Source organism: Anolis sagrei, chromosome 1 (genome assembly GCF_037176765.1).
Source record: "Anolis sagrei isolate rAnoSag1 chromosome 1, rAnoSag1.mat, whole genome shotgun sequence".
Lineage (NCBI taxonomy): Eukaryota > Metazoa > Chordata > Lepidosauria > Squamata > Dactyloidae > Anolis > Anolis sagrei.
Window position 1 is genome coordinate 303,797,219 of NC_090021.1, and position 24,387 is coordinate 303,821,605.

Sequence of the window (24,387 nt, forward strand, 5' to 3'; positions counted from 1 at the left end):
GGGGCTTGACGAATGCAAGGCTGGCGTTGAAATTGCTGGAAGAAACATTAACAACCTTAGATATGCAGATGATACCACTTTGATGGCCAAAAGCAAGGAAGAGCTGTGGAGCCTTCTAATCAAGGTGAAAGAAGAAAGTGCAAAAGCTGGGTCAAAAAAACGAAGATTCTGGCAACCAGACTGATTGATAACTGGCAAATAGAGGGAGAAAACAGAGGTAGTGGCAAACTTTGTATTTCTAGGTGCAAAGATTACTGCAGACACAGACTGCCGCCAAGAAATCAGGAGATGCTTACTTCTTGGGAGGAGAGCAATGTTCAATCTCGATAAAATAGTGAAGAGTAGAGACATCACACTGGCAACAAAGATCCGCATAATTAAAGCAATGGTATTCCCTGTAGTAACCTATGGATGTGAGAGCTAGACCATAGGGAAGGCTGAGCGAAGGAAGATAGATGCTTTTGAACTGTGGTGTTGGAGGACAATTCTGAGAGTGCCTTGGACTGTGAGAAGATCCAACCAGTCCATACTCTAGGAAATAATGCCCAACTGCTCATTGGAGGGAAAGATATTAGAGGCAAAGATGAAGTACTGGATGGTATCCTTGAAGTGATGGCTTGACTCTGAAGGAGCTGGGGGTGGTGATGGCCGACAGGGAGCTGTGGCATGGGCTGGTCTATGAGGTCACGAAGAGTCGGAAGTGACTGAACAAATAACAAGTGTGAAAGATGGTAGAATGGGAAATGATATTGTAGCTCTAAATACTTGATTTAATTTAAGTTCAGTTAATCTAGCCGCCTCTCAGGTTTGTGCAGTCTCTCTTCTCTTTGGAGAGGGGAAAGCTTTTGTTTTTCCTTAAAGGCAGCATAGTATTTGTCAAAAGCATGGATCATTTAATACTGCTGTTTCCCCAAAAGCTGACAGGAATCTGCTGTTTTTCTTTTTAAAAGGTTACTTTTAAACAATTGCCATTTTATATAAAAGGAACAAGGCACATTTGAGAGAAATGAAGATCAAACTTATTCCCAGAAGTACATTAAGACAGTGGAAAAGCACAAGCACAGGGAGAAATAAGCCTTCATTATATAGTTCCACTCATAGTTCAGCTTTATGTACTAATATACCAATTTAATAATTTGAAAAAAATGGTCCAAAAGAACTAACAGTATTGTATTATAGACTGATGAACATTGGCAAGTGTCTTCATTTAACAGCGATTTTATTCATGATTAACAGCAGTGTGAAATTATCTAGTATATGGATGAATAACAATTTCAGCAAAGGTTCATATTTCATTTAAGTACTTGCTGCTTACAAAACAGAGACTGTTAAAGGAAACCAATCTTCTTGATTATATGGTGAAGGAAATACTTTTGAGTCTTTCAAAACTGTTAAAACCTTTGTGGACTGTAAAGTTGCACCGCTGTATCCTTCATTCTGCTGACGCATGACTTTGTCCATCACATCTAGCTAATTCAATACATACCACCCTTTGTTGTTCAGTCCAGCACTTCTATCTTAAACCATATATGTAATTGCTGTATATAGGATGACAAACTTGCCTGTGCGTAGTACTAGAATTTTTATTTTCCCACTTACATTTTTGCACTGGGAAGCAACATCCCAGTTAAAGGGGTGTTGAGAAAAGAAACTGCTTTAAAAAATGCTGCCTAGCATCCAAGAAACTATTCACACTCATTCTTCTTGTAAAAAAATATTCAGTGCAAAAATAGTATGTAGGCACATCTGTTCATTTGGAACTGAAGTTATTTTACCACTTCCATGTTTGTTGGAAAGTAACATTCTAACGAAGGTGCAGTTTTGCTAACCCTTCAAGACCTAGAACTTGGAACAGCTTTTTGTTGCATGTGAAAATCTTTAAAACACTCATTTAGTTGAATTTGCTTTTCAGTCCTGTTATAAGAAACTCGGATTCTTTAATTCCCTAGAGTTCCTTGGGGAAGAATTGAGAAAGTCAATTACAACCAGATATTTAAGTTATAAAACCAATGACATTAGCAACTGCAGGATCTGGTGCTCAAAAACACAACATTCCATGGAATACAGATTGTGGATTCTCAACAGCATGAATGGGGCAAAAAAATATATCTGATTTTCCTTTACCTGATGACTCACAACTGAGTATTTCCTCTACAAGAAAAATGAAATTGATTAGCTGATAAAAGAAAAAAAATGTGTTAAAGGATGTTGGCCAGTCTGATTTTAGATAAAGGGCCCATCATGTAGGGCCTTCGTACTGCCAAGGGCAACATGGAACGTCCAAGAATAATAGACCAGCAATACTTTCAACAGCAACTCTTAACAAGTACAACAAGCTGCTTTAGTTTCCCATGGTTGGCATTACTACAGCAGGTTTGGCAACAGTGGCATCTTCTTCTTTCCACTGAGAAGTGATTGTCTTCAACTGTGTATAGAACTGCACGCCCTGAGGAGGAAGACAGAGTTCAGTACCAAGCTCCAAGATTAAAACCAACATTTACTAGGTATATAGAACCACAGCAACTTTAGAGGCAAAATAAGCTGCTCCTTACAAGTATGGGCAGTATCCGAGTTACAAACAACTTGTTGTTAAGAACGGGGGTGAGACAACAGGGTAAATTCACTCCTGAAAGAGTTATCATGGGAAAAAGGTGTTTCCACAACAAGCCATTTTTTTCAAAATCCAATTATCAAAGGGACAGAAAGTGTGGTGAAATCTTCTGAAAAGGGACACAGATAGCAAAGGAAACACCACAGAGTTGTTAACCCTTCCCTATGCTATCCAAAGCTTAGACACACACACACACAGAGCTGGAGTTACACTTAAAAATGTACCTCTTCCATCTTAAGAACAAACCTACAGAACCTATCTTGTTTGTAACTTGGGGACTGCGTGTACCTGATTTATCAGAAATACAAAATGTTGTTAAGCCTATTCTCATCCAAGTATCTCAAACATGGCTTTTATGTTCTTTTTTGTCAATTAAAACAGGTGTTCATAGTAACATACACACATTTTTAAAAGTCTGAAATATTACCTGCTTGCCATAGAAATTGGTGTCTCCCCTAAAGGAACCACGAGAGCCAGTAAAGGAAAACATTGGCAAAGGCACTGGAATTGGAACATTCACACCAATCTAAACAAAAGTCAAGATAACAGTATTATTCTACACAGGCAAATGTTGAAATAACTGGTCAGTTCAAGGGCACTAAGAGGAGCTGGGCCAAGATTTACTTGGCCTGGAATTAAATGTGCACTCAGCTGTGAACTTACTGCACAATCACTGTGTTATTTTGCATCCGAAAACAAAACCAAGAATGACACTAATCATATCATTACATATAGCTTCCACAATTTAAAATTGGCACACCTGGAATCAAGAATCTAATTATTACTGGATTCTCAGACAGAAATACAGCCCTTTCTTTTTTTGGCTGAAATCCTGGCGAAAATACTCTGAAGCTATTTATATTTGGAATAAAGGGTTAGACAGAGTAATTCTATGGACCAGAGGTATAACATCACCTTTTCCTATGTTTTGTCAGAATTGTGCTTGCAGAGAAAAAGTTATGCAGGGTGGTGTTTTTTTTAAAAAAATTCCTTATTCATGAAGCTTTAAAAATACATTTCTCTTGCATTGCTTCCAGTGGGAAACACACCATGCCCACTCCAGAGGTGGCAAAGTCTTTCTTCCATCTTTCTAACAAACAGTGCAGAATACCACACTATATTTCTGTAGCATCAATAGTTCTAGCTCTCTCTCTTTTCATAGCCTTGTCAAATAGGGCGATAAAGGTTTATCTTGCTCTTGTTGGTGGTGGTGGTGGGGGGGGGGGGGGAGGTACCTCTTTCTACCATCCAGGACAATCGAACTGCATTCAGTTTTTTTCAGTTGCAAACATGTTGCAAACCTGGTACATTCACTCCTACCTCCGTTACTATTTGCAATTTTAATAACACACACACACACTTTTAATTCAGTTTGCCTCTTAGTTTCTAAGTAGTAAAATGGCGTGGCTTGAGAGGCAATTGGGTGTCCAGGAAGGATGTCTATGTGGGGAAACAGACTCATTTTGCAGTATAAATCTCTCACCGTGTGATATCATTCAGTCCAACCTATTTCACAGAGTATTGCTGAGGCTGAAAGATATAAAGCTGCTCTGTGGATATATTACTTGTTTATCTAGTTCAGGGTTGGCAGCAGCTGTTTAAAACTGTCCCAGCTTTCTTACTGGACAGGTCAGGGACTGAATTTTAAATTACATGCACTGAAAGATGGGTGAGCAAAATGCAACCCTGAAGTCTGTTTCTGTCCTTTGACCCCTCTAAACCCACTAGACTGACTTCTTTCCCGACCAAAATAGCCTATGAAGAAGTCACCTGTTCAATAACACAAGAGCACCCTGCAAGTAAATGTCAAAAGGCCCTGTTTTTTCTTTTTCTTTTTGGGGGGTGGTGGAGGAGGCTCTCGACATCTGTGTGGTCTCTGAAGAAAAGTGGTCTCAGACTCGCAATCCTCCCCTAATTTAGAGCATATGCTCTATTGCTGAACCATGACTTTCTATAGTTAAGACTGTACCCCAAACTATATAGCATAACCACTGCAATTTACATACCTGTCCAACATCGACTAAATGTGAGTATTTCCGAGCAGTGGCACCATTTGTGGTGAAGATTGCTGTTCCATTCCCATAGGGATTCTCATTTATTATTTCTATTGCTTCATCCAAAGTGTCGGCTTCCAGAACCACTAGAACTGGTCCAAAGATTTCCTCCTTATAGCAGGTCATATTAGGCTGTAAAAACAAAAATACCTTAACTGTAGTTCACATCAAAGAAATTTCATTTTGATACTATTATTATAGGACTACTCCTTCACAAGTCATTGCTCTTCAGTAGCCATCTATGTCTCTTATAATGGCTGTAAGTGCCACCTATAATCACTCTATCCAATAACCCCAGTTAGATTGTTATTGTTTGCACTGATATATAAGAGGCATTCGAAACTCCACCAGTCAACCTCATATACCCAAGGTATACTGATTCGCTAAAATTCAATAGAACCCTCCATTACATACCTACATTCAAGATTCCCCAGCCCTCCCCACATATTGAGTAAACATAATTCTTGTATTTTCCAGTCTACATGGATAAATTTGTTTCAGTCAGTCCACTTCATCTATCCCATGGAAGCCAAGTGGGAAAAAGTGACACCTGTAGAGGAGGGAGGGGAATGATTCCTATCATATCTCACCTTGACTTTAGCAAGGACAGTCGGTCCAACAAAATTGCCATTTTCAAAACCTTTCACTCTGATATTTCGTCCATCAAGGAGAACACTAGCGCCTTCCTTTGCTCCAGTGTCTATCAGCTGACAGACACGTTCCTTGGCCTGTGGGCTGATCAGGGGGCCCAGATCTGCCCCAGGTTGGTCTCCTATGACAGTACAGAGAAAGTGCTAAAATCCTAGTAAAAGACAACCGTACTTTGTCTATAGATTTTTTGTTGGGCATTCATAGTGCTATTTAATTTCAGTCTGGATGCACCCCCTAAACTCTTGGGCTTACTCCTGGAACATTGCTATTCAAACACTGAAGCTATCTAAGACTCAGAAACCATCATCATGTTCATTCTAGATGTGGTTCAGACAATTCATTTGTGCACAATACTCAAATCCTTCTCAATATACATAACAATTTAACTAAAAAGCTCTTATTGGGGGGAAAATGTACTAATTCTGTGCACAATGTATGTATTTTCTGAAAGAGTTAAAACAGCAAGTATTATGGAGGGCTATGATAACACTAAATAAGCAACAAATGCATCTCTAGGAGAAAAATATGGACCTGTTGACTGGCATGGTTTTACAAACACAAGTTGGTTTTGTCATCTTCATTACTTAAAATTAATCCTTCAATCTAATCAAACAAGACCTGGAATTTCAGAGCTGAAAGAAACCAAGCACTGGGTTCTGCCAGATGACCCAGTGACTCTTTCTGGTTTCATCCCTGCCTCCTCTGCAAAATATCACAGTAAACAAGTAATCTGGATAGGGCTGGATAGACTGCAAGGCACCCCAAGTGATTTGTACATAGCCAATACAAGTATGAACCATTAGCCTGAAAATTATTTTCAGTTGGATACATGGTTGTTTATGCAGATGAATTACAGCTGAGAAAAGTTTATCCCTCATTTCTGTATACTTTGGGGTTTCATGCCACAGTGAAACAGCCTTTTTGAGGTTGTAACTGTTCTCCTTGATGCACCAATTGTTTTCCTTGTCTAGATATGCAGAGGCTTTAATATCTTGTAAAACAGGTCAGAAAAAATACAGCAACACCCCCCCCCCTTTTTTTATAGTATTGTAGGATGCATGGAAATCAATTCAAACTATGGTGGGTGAAACACCTTATCTCTTGAGACATTGTGTCAGAAGAAATAGTTTAGTGTCTCAGGTGGGGCTATCTCAGAGACTGACCCAGCCCCATCAGGCCCAGCCTAGAAGCAGATGGAAGGTTTTCCCTCCATTCAACTGCCACTGCTCTGACCCTGAAGGAAGACAAAGGGCAACGTTTGCTGGACTTAATCCCCTCCTATACTGCCATTCCTTTTTCATTGTGTGGCCAGTTTAGATTGTAATCCTGAGGGCAAGGAACTGTCAAACCAATAATTTACAAACTGTTTCTGAGAGACTGTGACTGAAGAATGGGATACAAATACGCTTAAAAAAGCAACAATAACTTTCACGTAACCATTTCAGACCCACAACAGACTGTATCACAACATCTGTAAATTTCTTTTTTTCCCCTTCCCTTCTTCTAATCTGCAATCATTACAGAAGGAGAGAAGCTAGAGCTATCCTTCTGTTAAAAGGGGGCTGCTGAGAGGAATTTGTTACCGCCATCAAGTAACAAAAAGAACGTACGGACATTTTATAAAAATGTTTTTTTCCTATCAAAAATGCTTGAAAAAAGGGTAGATGAATTTCCAGCATAGCCCCATTAACAAATCTGTGCCTGGTAATATATATTGCTTTTCTCCATTTGTGTTGTATTTATATATAAATCTAATATTACAGATGCTTTGATACAATGAATTAGTGAGACAAATACACAGACAAAGGCAAAGGCTTCCTCTTTTATCTATGGCAGTGGTTCTCAACCTGTGGGTCCCCAGATGTTTTGGCCTACAACTCCCAGAAATCCCAGCCAGTTTACCAGCTGTTAGGATTCCTGAGAGGTGAAGGCCAAAACATCTGGGGATCCACAAGTTGAGAACCACTGATCTATGGCTTCTGGAGGTGGTGCTCAACTCCAGTTCCATGGGAGGTGTCAATCTCAATTTCCAAGCCGAGGAGCCTGCGTTGTCCATGTGTGGTTGGCATGGCTACATGGAGTGCCTTTTACCTTCCCGCTGAGGCAGTAACTATTGATCTACTCATATTTGCATGTTTTCAAACTGCTAGATTGGCAGGAGCTGGAGCTAACAGCGAGAGCTCACCCTGATCCTCGGCTTCAAACTACCAACCCTCAGGTCAGCAAGTTCAGCAGCTCAACAGTTTAACCCGTTGTGCTACTGCGGCCTCTACTAATTCCTACTACTTAGACAAAAATACCAGTAAAGGCAGACCATTCAGGTCCTAACTAAATACAAAATGCCACTTAGAGCACACTACTTTCTCCTATTTGATATCCTACATTTGCCTCTTCCCTTCCCATGCATCTTGCTTCTTCAGTCCATAAACCTGATGACAGCGCCTGTCTTTCTTCATTATTGACACAGAGCCACACTGTGAAATAAATACTGGAAATCAGGATAGAAATACAGTAATAAATCAGGGCTAGCTCATGATCAGTATGGATTTTACCAAAATGTACCTGCATTGACTCGAAGCTTTTTAGCTCTCTCCACCAGCTCTGGCAGCCATTGCTTAGCCTCTCCTACTAGGATTGCTGTAGATAAAGCCATGCATCGTTGCCCAGCTGCTCCAAAAGCTGCTCCAACCAGCTGATTTAGAGTATTCTCCTTATTGGCATCTGGCATCACTACTCCATGGTTCTTAGCTCCCTAAAATAAAACCAATCAACAAAGAAACTACTTCCTGGCTTATCTCAAGGAACATATAGATAAGACAGCAGTGGGAAAAATTACATCCCAATATACTTTTATCTAGCAAATGGAATATATTTACATTTCCAGCTATCTATTGCTATTACCAAAACAAAGCGTACCCAAAGGTAGTCAGAAATTTTTAAAAAATACTTTGTAATACTTCTATTACAATATTGTTATATCAGAACATAGGTAGCCAAAAACATCAAAAAGAACCATTCTGAACACAGAATTATCTATATTTGAAAAGTTTTGCAAGACAAGTCATAAACAGTTCTGTAAACAGAGATGCCACTAAATTACCATATTGGCTTGGACTCTCTTCCCATGCTTAGAACCTCTTTCATAGATATATTCTCCAGCCTGATTAGATCCCACAAAACTGATAGCTTTAATATCGGGATGCTCACAAATAAAATTCACCGCTGAAATAAAAAGAAATTGTTAAGTACGTTACTAATCCTCATACTTTAGCAATCATATTCTAGCAACAACAAAATCTTAATTCCTCTCATTTCACAGGGATCCCGATGTTCCCACTAAATGTAGGTATTATTACCCTTTCGGGTCATATTTCCCTTTTTCTCAAACTAAATGCATGGTCAAAGTTATTTGATATATATTAAGAAACTGAGTGGGTTTGCCTTGGATGTGGAATGAAATATTTAAAATAAACCACCCAGCTACACTTTCAAACAGAGGAGTTAAAATACTAAAATAATATTTCCCCTCAGCCTCTAATTACATGCTTATTTTACAGCAACTATAATCTGTAACTGTGAAATACTAACATGGGAAATAAGCAAAAGAATATTTATTTTGAAATGGCTAAAAAAGAACATAAGGCTATAACATAATCTAAATGTCACCTATCTCTCTGTATCCCACCTATACACGGCAGCTTGGGAAACTCTTAATACCTGCAGTTACCTTCATGTTGCCCATGAATAATGTTCAGTGTTCCATCAGGGGCACCCGCATCCTGCAGCAATTTGGCAAGAAACATGAGAGCTCCAGGGACGCGTTCTGAAGGCTTCATCAAGAAAGTGTTTCCACACACCATGGCCATGGGAAACATCCAAAGAGGAATCATGGCTGGGAAATTGAAGGGCGCAATGCCTGCACATACTCCCAAGGGTAAGCGATAGGTGTAGGTGTCCATGTCTTTAGTGATGGAGGGAAGGGTCTCGCCCAACATAAGGGATGTCACACTGCAGGCATGTTCAACAACCTCTGCAACACAGGAAGATGGCGCTAATAATTATTCTTCATACACATATCCCAAACTTCCTGTTCTCCAGTTGGACACAAATTGGTCATCAAGCTCTTTCACTATAACAGCAATCATTATCCATAAATAACTCAAATTATTATTATTATTATTAAACTTTATTTGTACCCCGCTAGCATCTCAGCTTACAAAGGCCAAGGCCTCAACACAACAACAGCATAACAACAACAATACAATTCAAGGCAAATTAAAAACATAAAGCAATAACAAAACATTACACCATTACACAGTAAAAACCAGGGCCGGGCCAGTGATGGGTACAGATTAAAAAGTGCTGGGTGTGACAGGTGGTATGATTGGATTTCTGGGCAAGTGCAATGTGCAGAGAGTCTTAAACTCTAGTAAAGTGCTTCTGGGACAAAGTGCTGGGATTTTCCTATTCCGGAAAGGCACATTGGAATAGCCAAGTCTTCAAGCTCTTCCTAAAGACTGCCAACGTGGGTGCTAGTCTAATGTCTTTGGGGAGGGTGTTCCAGAGTCGGGGGGCAACCACAGAGAAGGCCCTGTTCCTCGTCCCCACCAAACGCGCTTGCGATGCAGGCGGGATCGCAAGCAGGGCCTCTCCGGATGAACGGAGCGCGTGGGTTCATAAACGGAGATGCGGTCACACAGGTAGGCAGGTCCCAAACCGTTTAGGGCTTTGTAGGTAAGCACCTGCACCTTGAATTGAGATCAGAAGGTAAACGGCAGCCAATGGAGCTGCTTAAACAGGAGGTTTGACCTCTCTCTGTAAGGCGCGCCAGTTAACATCCTGGCCACCGACCGTTGGACCAGTTCGAATTTCCGAGCCGTTTTCAAGGGCAGCCCCACGTAGAGCGCATTACAGTAATCCAATCTAGAAGTGACCAAGGCATGGACCTCCCCGGCCAAATCAACCTTTGCGAGGTACGGTCGCAGCTGGTGCACAAATCTCAGTTGTGCAAAAGCCCTCCCAGACACCGCCGACGCCTGGGCCTCAAGCGTAAGCGATGAATCTAAGAGAACTCCCAAACTGCGGACCTGTGACTTCAGGGGGAGTGTAACCCCGTTTGACCCTTTTGATCTCTTAACTCTCCAGCTGTGCTTCCAAGGAGCATTTATTTACTCTTTTCTTCTCTAACACTACCAATCCACATACTGAAACCTAACACAACAGCCCCTCCTACATTTGTGTACATGAACAGGGGTTGGGCAGCCATCTGTCAGAAATCATGTAACTAAAAAGGAGTAGACCAGGAAGGGGCAAACTTCGGCCTCCAGGTGTTTTGGACTTCAACTCCCACAATTCCTAACAGTCAGTAAGTCCAAATCACCTGGAGGGCAAAAGTTTGTCCATGCTTGGGTCAGACTATATGACACCTGTTTCCACCCATTTCTATGGATCAATGAAAACTAAGGGGGAAGCAAACAAATCAAGACTGAAAGAAAACAAAAATGCTAGATAAACTCCTAAGTTCATCTGTTTATGAAAATGTTTCTGTCAGCAAAGTTGATGGAAGAACAGTCCCCACTTCCCCATACAACATTCTATGTATCCTCAAAATTTGCTCCCGTTATTAGCAACAGAACTGCTTGTGCACTGCTGGATTCCACTGACAGTATATCATTTGTAACACAAAGCGAATCCATCACAAGAGAATTATGAGGAAGACTATATTCATGGGGTTTCTGAACTACTGAGACACAAAAACACTCAATTTTCCTCATGTAAGCTATTTTCTATATACAGTGGGAAGTTATATAGACCATACAGCTCCCTTGTTAAAACAGATTTAATGGCTGCTAGTTTTTTTTGGGGGGGGGGGGGGCGCAATAGGTCATGATCTATAAAGCCCAATATGACTTGGGCCACACTATCTGAAGGATCATGCGTCCCATGAACTTGCCAGAATCTTAAGATTTACAGGGTAGAGCTTTCTTGTGGTCCCACTACTGTAACAGGCTAGTTTGGTGAGGACACAAGACAGAACCTTCTCAGTCGCTGATTCCACCTCTAGAACTTTCCATCAGAGACTAGACTGGCCCCCTCCCTGTTGTCCTTTTGTCAGCAGGCATGGATCTGTTTTTTTATTGCAAGTTTTAATGTGTGGTCTTTATTTTTTATCCTTTTATGCCTTTTAAATAATGTTATACTTTTAATGTGATGGTTTTATGAGGGTTTTTTTTTAAAATATTCCTTTTATGAGCTGTCTTGGATTCCACCTCTGGGAGAATATAGAACTGAACCAACAACAATAACAGAAACATATGCTTACGGAGGCCTCGGAACACGTCTCCCTCTGCATCGGCTAAGGTCTTCCCTTGCTCCAAGGTTATCAGTTTTGAAATTTCTTTCTAGGAAAAAAGAGAGAAGAGAATCCTTAAATATAAGGTTACAACAGTGTAGGAAGGAAAAGAGTTTACAGAACAGGAAAATAAATCAATGATAGGTGTTTTTCTGACAGATTACTATATAGATAAATAGCACCCGGAGTGTGGTGGAGGCTCCTTCTTTGGAAGCTTTTAAGCAGAGGCTGGATGGCCATCTGTCAGGGGTGATTTGAATGCAATATTCCTGCTTCTTGGCAGGAGGTTGGACTGGATGGCCCATGAGGTCTCTTCCAACTCTTTGATTCTATGATTCTATGAATTTAATCAAAAACTGCCGAGTTCATGTTAGGACAACTTTGGGCTAAATCAAAATGAATATGTGATTATTTTTGCAAGAAAAGGGAATCTGCTCCTCCCCACAGGTGTTAATTTTTAAGGCTTTATATTCTGTGTTCATTTTTAAGATGGATATTCTATTTTTCATAGTCATATCATACTCAGCTAAAGCCCAACGGCCCTATGTTAACATGAAGAAGAATCTAGGCAGGAAGAAGATGGAACTGTGGATTAGCTGGGCAAAGGTTCTTCTCCCTTTTCTTCCCACAAACAAAAATATTTCACCTGAGACTAAAACAGTTTTATCTGCTAAATGAACAAATCCCTGTTCAGCAGATAATCTCCTGCACTTGGCTTTAGGTAGGCACTGATGACCATAAGCAGCAAGATAATTATTTCATGTGCAAAGTGGGTTGTAAACTTGATTCTGTTCACAGTAAAAGGGTTATTATAATTCCCATACTACCGCAAATGATCCAAGTACAGGACACAATTCCTCACCAGATTATCTTTGATGAGCTGTTGATATCGTAGAAAGACTTGCTGTCGGCTCAGAATTGATGTCTCAGACCAATTCTGGAATGACTTTTTGCAGGAAGCCACTGCTGCTTCCATCTCGCTCTGTGTGGCTTTTGGGACACGGCTAACCACCTCATTAGTGGCCTGTTAGAATAGCAAATCAAAAAATAATTGACATTATAATAGAGAGCCATCCTAACTGACTCAGACAGCTGTTTGTGATATAGAGTACGATGGAGCCCCCCCCCCTTTACTGATGAGTCTTATAAGCTTGAACCTTATAAACACCCACAGAAAATGCCAGAGGTATAAACATGTGTCTGTCAGCAGCTCCCAAAATGTGTTGTTCCGCACTGAGTGTCAGCTGGAGAGATCAGCTATAGGTAATGACTGACTTTGGCTAGTTCTCAGGAGGCAAAAAAGTGAAACTACTTTATTTTGCTAGTATTAACATATACTTCAGCCTCAGAGATTTCTCTTATACCAAATTGTTCTAAAATTCTATATTAAAGCAGTTGTATTCTCTTCCAGTAGGAAGATTCAAGAGTACACTAAGTAAAGTAACATTAGGGACCATACCCTGAATGGGTCTGTATTACGGTATGCTTTGCAGTTAATATCAAAGTAGTTCTAAGCCCTTGAAAATTATCCAGTCAAAACCTTTCTTCTCCCTTCATAAAGAACCTGATCATTCTGGTGGCAATAAGAAAAAAGAGAAAATAATCTGTCTTCAAAAAAATTCAAGGTTCTTATACAAAGCACTTAAATAATTTTCCCTTTAAACGCAACCAAAGACAGCTTCTTAAATTCAGGTTGTTTAGAAATACAACTTAGAGAGCCACCATAAAACTTCCTCATTCTTCTTTACATTGATGTACTGCGCAATCCAACTCGGAGAGATAAGCAAAAAGAAAAGAACATCACTTACTGGGTTGTGGATATCAAGCCAATCATTGGTTTTGGACTCAACAAACTTGCCATCTATGAACAGCTTGGTTGTTGGCTGTGGAATACAAAGTTCTAGTCAGTGCTATATCTTAATACCAACTAGGTCAGACTCATCTATTTACTGACAACTATATTATTTAGACTGAAAACTACTTTAGGTACTGTTCCATTATCTGGGAGGAGGCCACTAAGTGGCACTAGAGAGAGAAGGGTAGTCCATCTTACAGGGAGAAAACTAAAAATGTGCTTTTTGGGGGGCCTGATTGTACAACTAAAATGTCTTGACTTATACACGAGTATATAAAAGTTCTATTTTATGGGAATGGAGTGTGGGTTGAAAGAGAAAAACAATTTCTTCTTTGTTTCCCTGTTATTCCCCCCTTCCCACCCTTATCCCTGTCATGGAAATAACCCTCCTTTATGATATGGGAAGAGGAATAACCAGCAAAAAAAGAGAGAAATGGTTCTCTAGTATTACTCACTGGATACAGTAGAAGTGGTTTGGTACACATATTTTTTCCTCTTTCCAGGAATGCACCAGAGTGCTAGTCACTACCCTGCAAAAGCCCAGCTTGACAGTGCATGGTGGCCTCTCCCCACCCCCCACCTTACTTAAACAGCAGAAAAAACTTACCACTGATGAGGATGAAAAGAACGATGAAGAATGCCAGTTGGGAGTGACTTTCCTAGAGATCTGCAAGAAGAATATATAGCAGGGAGACAAAACTAACTCAGTACAGTAAAGAATAGCCATATTGGTTAATGGTGGGCAATGCACACTCCATATCTAATCTGTTTTTATAGCCACTGGGCCTAGAGGACCACAGTAAAAAAAAAAAAGCCCAACTTCCCCTTCAAAGCAAGGCTTATGCTTCCCTACACCTTATATAAAAGTGGAATCACAGAAGATCTAGAAGAAACACAATGCTAAATCAACAATTAAAATCATGCCAACCAAAACATAATCCAGGGCAGCTCCATTTTCAATCACATTTGTTTTATAGGCACTTATTGCACTCCTCCAATTACTTGTCAAAAGCTTGGTCCCAAAGCCACATCTTAAGTTTTTTCCTGAAGGTCAGGAGAAAAGGGGCTGATCTGACCACACTGGGGAGGGAGTGCCATGAGCCAAGAGGCCACCACTGAGAAGGCCCTGTCCCTCGTCCCCACCAACTGCACCTCTGAAGGAGGTGGGATCGAGAACAGGGCCTCCCAGACGATCATAATCTCTGAGATGGTTCATAGAGGGAGATACGCTCGAACCGGTAAGCTGGGCCGGAACCGTTTAGAGCTTTATAGGCTAAAGCCTGCACTTTGAAGTAGAACACTCCCTAGAACAAGGCTTCATAAAAAAAATGTCTACTCACCATTTTACCCAATAAATGTTTGCATGACCCCAGGTATATAAAACAGAGGGGGGAAAGCAAACATTTAGGAAAATAGACATGTGTAAGGCTTGCTAAATAGGGGGATTTTCCTTTTTATGGAAGTACAGCTGAAGCATTTTCTACAGAGTCCACTGAAAACATTGAACTTGTTGCTAACAGATTTGTGTAAATGGGTGACGTTCAGAAACCTTTTACTGTTGCCATTTTTTCGTGACCCTAGCACTGAGCTAAGTCAGGACCCACCTGAATAAGAAGCAGTGGTCTAGAAGTTGCCCAACTCTGATGTAGGATGTCTACAAAGAGAGCTTGCCAACCTGTATCTACACCAGGCATGAGCGAACTTCGGCCATCCGGGTGTTTTGGACTTCAACTCCCACAATTCCTAACAGCCTACCGGTTGTTAGGAATTTTGAGAGTTGAAGTCCAAAACACCTGGAGGGGCGAAGTTTGCCCATTCCTGATCTACATTCTCATAGTCCAAATTAAGCAAAAGTCTTTGAAACAATTGAAATCCAACTTACTGTCTTGAAAGATCTTTCCAACTACTATAAAGATAATCACCTGAAGCCCAACCAAAACACAAGTGTGTGCTTTCCACCTACAGAACCGTCAGGCCAATAGGAAATTGAAAGTTACCTGGGAAGGCCAAGAGCTCGAACACTGTTTCCATCTTAAATATCTCTGTGCCACCTTAGATCGAACATTAACATTTAGGAAACACTACAGGAACACCAAGCACAAAGTAGCTGCATGCAATAATATCCTGCAGAAACTTATTGGAAGCACATGAAGAGCAGACCCAAATTAATAAGAACATCAGCCTTTGCTTTGTCTTATTCAGCTGTTGAGTATGTCTGCCCTGTTTGGAATAAGTCTGTTCATGCGAAGCAAGTGAATATATCACTGAATGAAACATGCAGAATAATCACAGAATGTCTCAAACCTACACCTGTTGATAGACTCTACAAGCAAGCTGATGTGCGATTGGAAGTTGCTGCTAACTGTGAGAGAAATAAGGTTGAACACTGTGAAAGGCTTGCACTGCATGGCTATCAGCCTCCTCCCAGTAGACTCAAATTAAGGAAAAGCTTAATGAGAACCACCACTCCTCTCAATGTTCCCCCAGCAACAGCAAGAGTATCCCTTTGGGCAGCTAAACCAGAAAATCCCAAATGGAATACCCCCCCCCCCCCAACAATGGGTCTTCCTCCAGGGACAAACCAATAATGGACAACTTGGAAGTCTCTGAACAGACTCAGAAGTGGAGTTGGCAGGTCAAAAGAAAACCTGGCAAAATGGCACTACCTAAAAAAATCCTCCACCTTGTGTGACTGTGGAGCAGAACAAACAACTCTGCACCTGTATTCTTGCCCACAATGCCCTGCCTCTCATTCAGAGGAAGAATTGTTTAAAGCTACAATGCGATCGCAGTTGCCTGGTTTTGGTGAAAAATTATTTAGCTGATTGTGCTCCTTCTATTTTTATCAGTTTTATACTTATGTATGCAATGCTTTTGACACAAAATAAATAAATAGTCCAAAACAGCATGTTCCCTTCCAAACATTGTTGCAGCAACCATCATGAATCACAGCTGATAGGTGCAACCCAATGCAAGCGCTCCCCCAGACCTATTCTAAACAAAACAGCATTTTTTGGTTTTCTAATGCAAAGTCAGTGCAGTTGGCAGTGGATCTTTTCAGTAAATTTCTGCAAAGAATGCCTGGATTCGAGGAGCATCTTCTACACCAGGGGTCCTCACACTTTTAAACAGAGGGCCAGGTCACAGTCCCTCAAACTGTTGAAGGGCCGGATTATAATTTGAAAAAAAATGGATGAATTCCAATGCACACTGCACAGATCTTATTTGCAGTGCAAAAACCACTTAAAAACAATACAATAATTAAAATGAAGAACAATTTTAACAAATATAAATTTATTAGTATTTCAATGGGAAGTGTGGGCCTGCTTTTGGCTGATGAGATAGGATTGTTGTTGTTGTGTGCTTTCAAGTCGTTACAGACTTAGGTTGACCCTGAGCAAGGGCCTGGTAAATGACCTTGGAGGGCCGCATCCAGCCCCCGGGCCTTAGTTTGAGGACCCCTGGTCTACACTATAGAAACAATACTATTTCACCCCACTTTAACTGCCACGACTCTAATGTTATGGAATCTTGAGATCTGCAATTGTATCACACCTTTCACCTTCTGTATCAAAGGGTGCTGGTGCCTCACAAACTACAACTCCAAGCAATGAGCCATGGTAGTCAAAGTGGCATTACCTCTATCTTTAAGCAAATGTGGCATTAATACTATATCTTTAAACCAATTCTGCATGCTCAGTGACACAGATTCGGCCTGGCTTTCCAAGAATGCACTGGAGTCATGCAGGAAGACAGTCCCAGAGCCACTGAGAAACCAGTGTGGATAGTGTTTTGAGTGCTGGATTCGCATTCTTGGAGACCAGGGCTACAGGTTCCCAACCTCATTTTAAAGAGTACCCAAAGGTTCTCTGTGATATTTGTATTTTCATTTATGGTCGAAAATAGTTCTTAAAATTCACCAAACAAAGGTGCCTACACAAGTTAGCTAGTTTATGAATTGCTTATCTGTGTTGTACATCCAGGATAGACTACTGCAACATGCTCTACATGGGGTTGCCTTTGAAGACTGTTCAGAAGCTTCAAATAGTCCAACGAGAGGCAGCCAGGTTAATAACTGGGGCGGTGTACAGGGAGAACATAACTCCCATGTTATGTCAGCTCCACTGGCTGCCTGTTTGCTACCAGGGACAATTCAAAGTGCTGGCTTTGGCCTGTAAAGCCCTAAACAGCTCCGGCCCAGTTTACCTGTTTGAACGCATCCCCCTTTATGAACCACCACAAAGATTAAGATCTTATGGGGAGACCCTACTTTTGGTCCCACCACCATCACAGGCACACTTGGCGGGGACGAGAGACAGCGCTTTTTCAGTGATTGCCCCGTTATGGAACTCCCTTTCTGGCAAGATCAGCCCCCTCCCTCCTGTCCTTGAGAAGGATGGTGAAGACCTGGCTGTGGGACCAAGCCTTTGGGGCAGTGCAATGAGACAGCAGAAGGTGTCACCCCAAAGGAGATTCATCAGACAATGCAAGCTGTTTATGGTGGTTGTGCTGATGTGAATACTGTGTGTCGTTGGGCAAGTAAATGTAAAGGTGTTGAGGTGACACCTTCTGCTGTCAAGAATTCAATGACTGCATGTTGCTTAAGTTGCATTGACTGACCGTCTGCGCAGGGTTCCATACTTCGCACTTTTACAACACAAACGTTTAATGCGAAGGCTTCCCGCCAAAATGGAACTGTAGAGGAGAGTCTACTGAACAAGCCAGTACCTGCTGCATATCAGAGAGGAGATTCCATTTGAACACGAGGAAGAACTTCCTGACTGTGAGCCGTTCAGCGGTGGAACTCTCTGCCCCGGAGTGTGGTGGAGGCTCCTTCTTTGGAAGCTTTTAAACAGAGGCTGGATGGCCATCTGTCAGGGGTGATTTGAATGCAACATTCCTGCTTCTTGGCAGGGGGTTGGACTGGATGGCCCATGAGGTCTCTTCCAACTCTTTGATTCTATGATTCTATGAGTTCTGCCATCTGTTGAGGAGTTACGAAGGTGGAGGCATTACTTTTCATCCAACCTTCGTAGTTGAGGATTAGAATCAGAGAGTTAAGAGACTGCAAGGGTCATGCAGCCTAACTCCCTGCCATGCAGGAAAATACAATCAAAGCACTCCCGACAGATGGTCACCCAGCCTCTGCTGAAAGCAGTGGTTCTCAACCTGTGGGTCCCCAGGTGTTTTGGCCTACAATTCCCAGAAATCCCAGCCAGTTTCCCAGCTGTTAGGATTTCTGGGAGTTGAAGGCCAAAACATCTGGGGACCCACAGGCTGAGAACCACTGGCTTAAAGCCACCCAGAGAAGCATTGGCTCAGGTTTGTGCTTCGAACGGTGACAGAGGCCCAGCGCTGGAGCAACGCTGCTTCACCTCAGCTGTTGCCTGCCTTCCTTCCCAGAGGAAAATGGGGAAAGCCCCAGCCCCAGCCCCGCCTTCGCGCCCATGAACAGACCCGAGCCTTTCCCCCTTCCCTTCCGCCTCCCCGCCCTCAGCTGCGACCTCACCCCGAGCCAGAGGCGGCGATGCATGCGGCCTCCTTGGGCGCCCCGCACAGCTGCTCCTGCCACCGCCGCCATTCTGCGCGCGACCCCCTGCTCAAACACAGCCCCGACCACCTCAACCAGCAGGCCCCGCCCTTGCCTCGCTGCGGGCCAATGGCATCCTCATCCCAAGCACCCTTTCCGCCCCTTGAAGTTTTGGCGGCCAATGAGATGCCGACTTCGCGCGGTTTTCTTCCTCGGCGGGTTGTCATTGGCTCTTTGGCGTGAACGCCCCCTCTAGACGGAACCTGATTGGACGTTTGCTTCTTTCCCCCCACCCTCAGAAGGGGTTCTTCGAAGAGGTGTTGGGAGTCCCGCGTTGAAAGAGGACCCGGGGGTCACGTGACGGGCCAAGATGGCGGTCTCTGGTGAAGGTGAGGAGTGCAGGGGCGGGGTCTGGTGTCTCTTCGGCTGGAGGGTTGAGGCTCAGGTCTGTCAGAGCGAAGGTTTGGGTTACTAAGAGAGTATGTGTGCCTTGGAACTCACAACTAGAGCTCACATACCCTTTGAAGAGCATCCCTTCACTTCTCAGACCTAGAATCCCAGTTAGAGTTAACGGTAGGCAGGGCTACTGTGAGTCTTCCGAGTTGTTTGGCCATGTCCCAGAAGCATTCTCTCCTGACGTTTCGCCCGCATCTATGGCAAGGATCCCCAGAGGTAGTGAGGTCTGTTGGAAACTAGGCAAGTGAGCTTTATGTTTCTGTGGAGTGTCCAGGGTGGGAGAAAGAATTGTCTGTTTGAGGAAGGTGTGGATGTTGCAATTGGTCACCTTGATTAGCATTGGATGGCCTTGCAGCTTCAAAGCCTAACTGATTCCTGCCTGGGGTAATCATAGAATCATAGAGTTTGAAGAGACCTCGTGGGCCATCCAGTCCAACTCACTGCCAAGAAGCAGGAAAATTGGGTTGTAGGTTTTATCGGGCTATAAACTCTAAAATTAAAACAGCAAAACAGCAGAAGGAAAACAATCAGGGACATCTAATCAAACAACAAAAGATTGCTCTTAACAACAGATTGCTCCAGGCACTTCCAGACTATCAAATGCTAATCAAGGTGGTCAGTTGAAACATTCACACCTAGCTCCAGCAGACAAGAGACCTTTGTCCCATCCTGGTTTTTCCACAGATATATAAACCCATTTTCCTAGACCTCACTACCTCTGAGGATGCTTGCCATAGATGCAGGCGAAATGTCAGGAGGGAATGCGTCCAGACCATGGCCATATAGCCTGAAAAAACCTACAACAACCCAGTGATTCTGGCCATGAAAGCCTTCGACAATAGCAGGAAAATTGCTTTCAAAGCACCCCCAACAGATAGCCATCCAGCCTCAGTTTAAAAACTTCCAAAGAAGGAGCTTCCATCACAGTCCAGGGCAGAGAGTTCCACTGCTGAACAGCTCTCACAGTCAGGAAGTTCTTTCTAATGTTCAGATGGAATCTCCTTTCTTGTAGTTTGAAGCCATTGTTCCGCGTCCTAGATTCCAGGGCAGCAGAAAACAAACTTGCTCCCTCCTCCCTATGACTTCTTCTCACGTATTTATACATGGCTATCATGTCTCCTCTCAGCCTTCTCTTCTTCAGGCTAAACATGCCCAGCTCCTTAAGCTGCTCCTCATAGGGCTTGTTCTCCAGACCCTTGATCATTTTAGTTGCTCTCCTCTGGACACATTCCAGCTTGTCAATATCTATTTTCAATTGTGATGCCCAGAATTGGACACAATATTCCAGGTGGGGTCTAACCAAGGCAGAATAGGGGGGTAGCCTGCAGAATTCTGGGGATTGTAGTTTAGGGAGGCGCCATTAGCAGCCTCACTAAACTACAAACCCCAGAATTCTGACGGAGGTAGAAAGCGGATTTAAAGTGGATTCATTCTCTTGTGTGATGAAGTAGTCGCTGAATGCCCAATGAGCCTGGGATGTGTGTTTTTAAATACTGTACCCTCAATAAATAAATGAATGCAAAGTGGCCTCCTGTTGCTATTGTGGGAATAAGTGCTGATTAATACTTTGATCATGGCTAAATGATCATATAAAAAATGTTCTGGGTGCAAGGTGAGGAAAACCCTTTGCTGGAAACCACTAAAAGTAGTTGATAAAATAGTCCAGAGCAGGTGCAGATTAAACCAAAAGGTCTGTCCTGTGCTGAAATAAAGTTGCTTTAGATCTTTCTTTTCATAGAAGATAGGAATGGCAGAGGTTGGCTTCTGGGATAGCTTGCATTGATATAATTCGTATTTAATCAGAAGTAATTCAACGGAATTTAGATTTGCTCCCAAATCAAAATGCAGAAGAGTGCGTCTTTATTGGCAAGAGCGTCATTATGCAGGCTTTGTGGGGAGAGGGAAAAGGACTTTCCTTGTTTTATATTTCAGTTCATGTCTGATCAGATTCTGTACATTTCTGTATTTAGGTTCTTTATACACCCTGAACTGCACTCTGTGCTACTGCTTTTTTTTTTTTTGGCTTAGAATACTTGTTTCTTTAAGTGTGCTATATTTTGTGTGTGTTTGTGTGTATATATATATATGTACACACACACACACACACACACACTACTCAGTTATGATGTTTTTCTAGGTGCAGACTTGGAGGCTTCATTGCTGAGCTTTGAAAAGTTGGACCGGGCATCCCCAGACCTCTGGCCAGAACAATGTAAGTTTTACTTGAATGGGAAATGTGGAAAGCAGGCAGAAATTCTTTAGCCTAAGGAACCAGTACGGATATTGGTTTAGTGCTGGATTACCAGGGCTACAGGTTCCCAACCTCATTTTTAAGAGTATGCCAAGGTTATTTATTATATTTGTATTTTCATTTATGGTCTAAAATAGTTATCAAAATTCACCAAACAAAGGTGCCTACACAAGTTAAATTAGCTTATAGAATAGAGTTGGAAGAGACCTCATGGGCCATCCAGTCCAACCCCTGCCAAGAAGCAGGAATATTGCATTCAAAGCACCCCTGACAGATGGCCATCCAGCCTCTGTTTAAAAACCTCCAAAGAAGGAGCCTCCACCATGCTCCATGGCAGAGAGTTGCTTATTTGTGTTGTATATAAAGGTTTCAGTGCCTTTTTATTTATTTTGTGTCAAAAGCCATTGCATACATAAGTATAAAACTGATACAAATAGAAGGAGCGCAAGCGGCTAAATAATTTTTGGCCAAAACCAGGCAACACTAATCATGTCTGTAGCTTTAAATAATTCTTCCTATGTACATGAGGCAGGGCATTGTGGGCAAACATACAGGTGCAGAGTTGTTTCAGTGCTGAACTAGGGTTTTAGGAGGCCAATGTTTGAATCCCACCTCAATTGTAGAAATTCACTTTGGGCAAGTCACAGTCAACCTAAGAGGAAGGCAATGGGAAACTTTGTCTGAATAGATCACATCAAGAAACCCCTATGATGAGGTCATCACTTAAAGGGGTGAGTTTAAGGAACAGTAAAGCAGTAAGTGTTCTCTGCACCTAGGGAGATGCTGACAGTTGTTGTTGAGGATTAGAATAATAAAGAGACTACAAGGGTCATCCCTCCCATGCAGGAAAATATAATCAAAGCACTCCGAAGAGATCCAGTTTCTGCTTAAAACCCCCCAGAGCTGTGTATAAATAAATGTGCCACATTTTAAAAATTGAGGACGGTCTTTCCAATATATCAGGAATAGGGAAAGACCAAAGATGGATATGTTTTTCTGGCACTGGAAATCATTTACTGGTCTGTGTGCCTATAATTCTAATTGTATCTTCACAATGTGGATAAAGTATTAACTATGACAGCTCTTTGGGTAAAGAGAAGGAACTTCTGAATCAAATGCATCCAACTTGAGAAATGCTTAGGCACAGTGCAGTCCAGTTGTAGTTACATAATATTTAGCCCAGGCATGGGCAAACTTTGGCCCTCCAGGTGTTTTGGACTTCAACTCCCAGAAATCTCAACCAGCATACCGGCTGTTAGGAATTGTGGGAGTTGAGGTACAAAACACCTGGGGGTGGGGGCGAAGTTTGCCCATGCCTGATTTAGCCATATTGGACTTGGAGGGAATGCACTGTACGTGTTTCAGGTCAAAACTGCATGAAGGTGCACTTTGGTGATGAGCCAGAGAAAAAAAAGGCAAGTGGCTGCTCAGCACTATGTCTCTATGTAGAAGCAACATGAATTATAGAATCATAGAATCAAAGAGTTGGAAGAGACCTCATGGACCATCCAGTCCAACCCCCTGCCAAGAAGCAGGAATATTGCATTCAAATCACCCCTGGCAAATGGCCATCCAGCCTCTGCTTAAAAGCTTCCAAAGAAGGAGCCTCCACCACACTCCGGGGCAGAGAGTTCCACTGCTGAATGGCTCTCACAGTCAGGAAATTCTTCCTAATGTTCAGATGGAATCTCCTCTCTTGTAGTTTGAAGCCATTGTTCCGCGTCCTAGTCTCCAAGGAAGCAGAAAACAAGCTTGCTCCCTCCTCCCTGTGGCTTCCTCTCACATATTTATACATGGCTATCATATCTCCTCTCAGCCTTCTCTTCTTCAGGCTAAACATGCCCAGTTCCCTAAGCCGCTCCTCATAGGGCTTGTTCTCCAGACCCTTGATCATTTTAGTCGCCCTCCTCTGGACACATTCCAGCTTGTCAATATCTCTCTTGAATTGTGGTGCCCAGAATTGGACACAATATTCCAGATGTGGTCTAACCAAAGCAGAATAGAGGGGTAGCATTACTTCCTTAGATCTAGACACTATGCTCCTATTGATGCAGGCCAAAATCCCATTGGCTTTTTTTGCCGCCACATCATATTGTTGGCTCATGTTTAACTTGTTGTCCACGAGGACTTCAAGATCTTTTTCACACATACTACTCTCGAGCCAGGCGTCACCTATTCTGTATCTTTGCATTTCATTTTTTCTGCCAAAGTGGAGTATCTTGCATTTGTCACTGTTGAACTTCATTTTGTTAGTTTTGGCCCATCTCTCTAATCTGTCAAGATCGTTTTGAATTCTGCTCCTGTCCTCTGGACTATTGGCTATCCCTCCCAATTTGGTGTCGTCTGCAAACTTGATGATCATGCCTTCTAGCCCTTCATCTAAGTCATTAATAAAGATGTTGAACAGGACCGGGCCCAGGACGGAACCCTGCGGCACTCCACTTGTCACTTCTTTCCAAGATGAGGAGGAAGCATTAGTGAGCACTCTCTGTGTTCGTTCACTTAACCAATTACAGATCCACCTCACCGTAGTTTTGCCTAGCCCACATTGGACTAGTTTCCATGCCAGAAGGTCATGGGGGACCTTGTCGAAGGCCTTACTGAAATCCAGGTACGCTACATCCATG

General features: G+C 42.4%; 2 protein-coding genes across 4 annotated transcripts in view; one reads left to right on the forward strand and one right to left on the reverse strand.

Annotated features, from left to right (window-relative positions):
* Positions 1 to 1,202: 1,202 nt before the first annotated feature.
* Positions 1,203 to 19,154, reverse strand: ALDH6A1 (aldehyde dehydrogenase 6 family member A1). The gene is made up of 12 exons (XM_060758680.2): positions 19,033 to 19,154; positions 14,131 to 14,190; positions 13,477 to 13,551; positions 12,531 to 12,692; positions 11,639 to 11,717; positions 9,044 to 9,346; positions 8,417 to 8,538; positions 7,879 to 8,068; positions 5,256 to 5,437; positions 4,618 to 4,797; positions 3,039 to 3,137; positions 1,203 to 2,446 (listed from the first exon to the last, which is right to left on the reverse strand). Exons 1-12 carry the CDS (start codon positions 19,102 to 19,104, stop codon positions 2,342 to 2,344), a joined length of 1,629 nt encoding a protein of 542 aa, XP_060614663.2. The 5' UTR covers positions 19,105 to 19,154; the 3' UTR covers positions 1,203 to 2,341.
* A 186-nt stretch (positions 19,155 to 19,340) lies between these two features.
* The window catches only part of LIN52 (lin-52 DREAM MuvB core complex component), a 55,817-nt gene continuing 50,770 nt past the window's right edge, over positions 19,341 to 24,387 (forward strand). For 2 of the 3 annotated variants that reach the window (XR_009630370.2, XM_067462889.1), the window contains exons 1-2: positions 19,341 to 19,442; positions 21,647 to 21,721. Coding sequence is in view for 2 of the 3 variants with exons in the window: in XM_067462889.1 (XP_067318990.1) it covers positions 19,424 to 19,442; positions 21,647 to 21,721 (94 nt within the window). In the remaining variant the exon portion in view is untranslated. The remainder of the gene's footprint in view (positions 19,443 to 21,646; positions 21,722 to 24,387) is intronic. The other variant, XM_060758666.2, reaches the window with a different exon arrangement.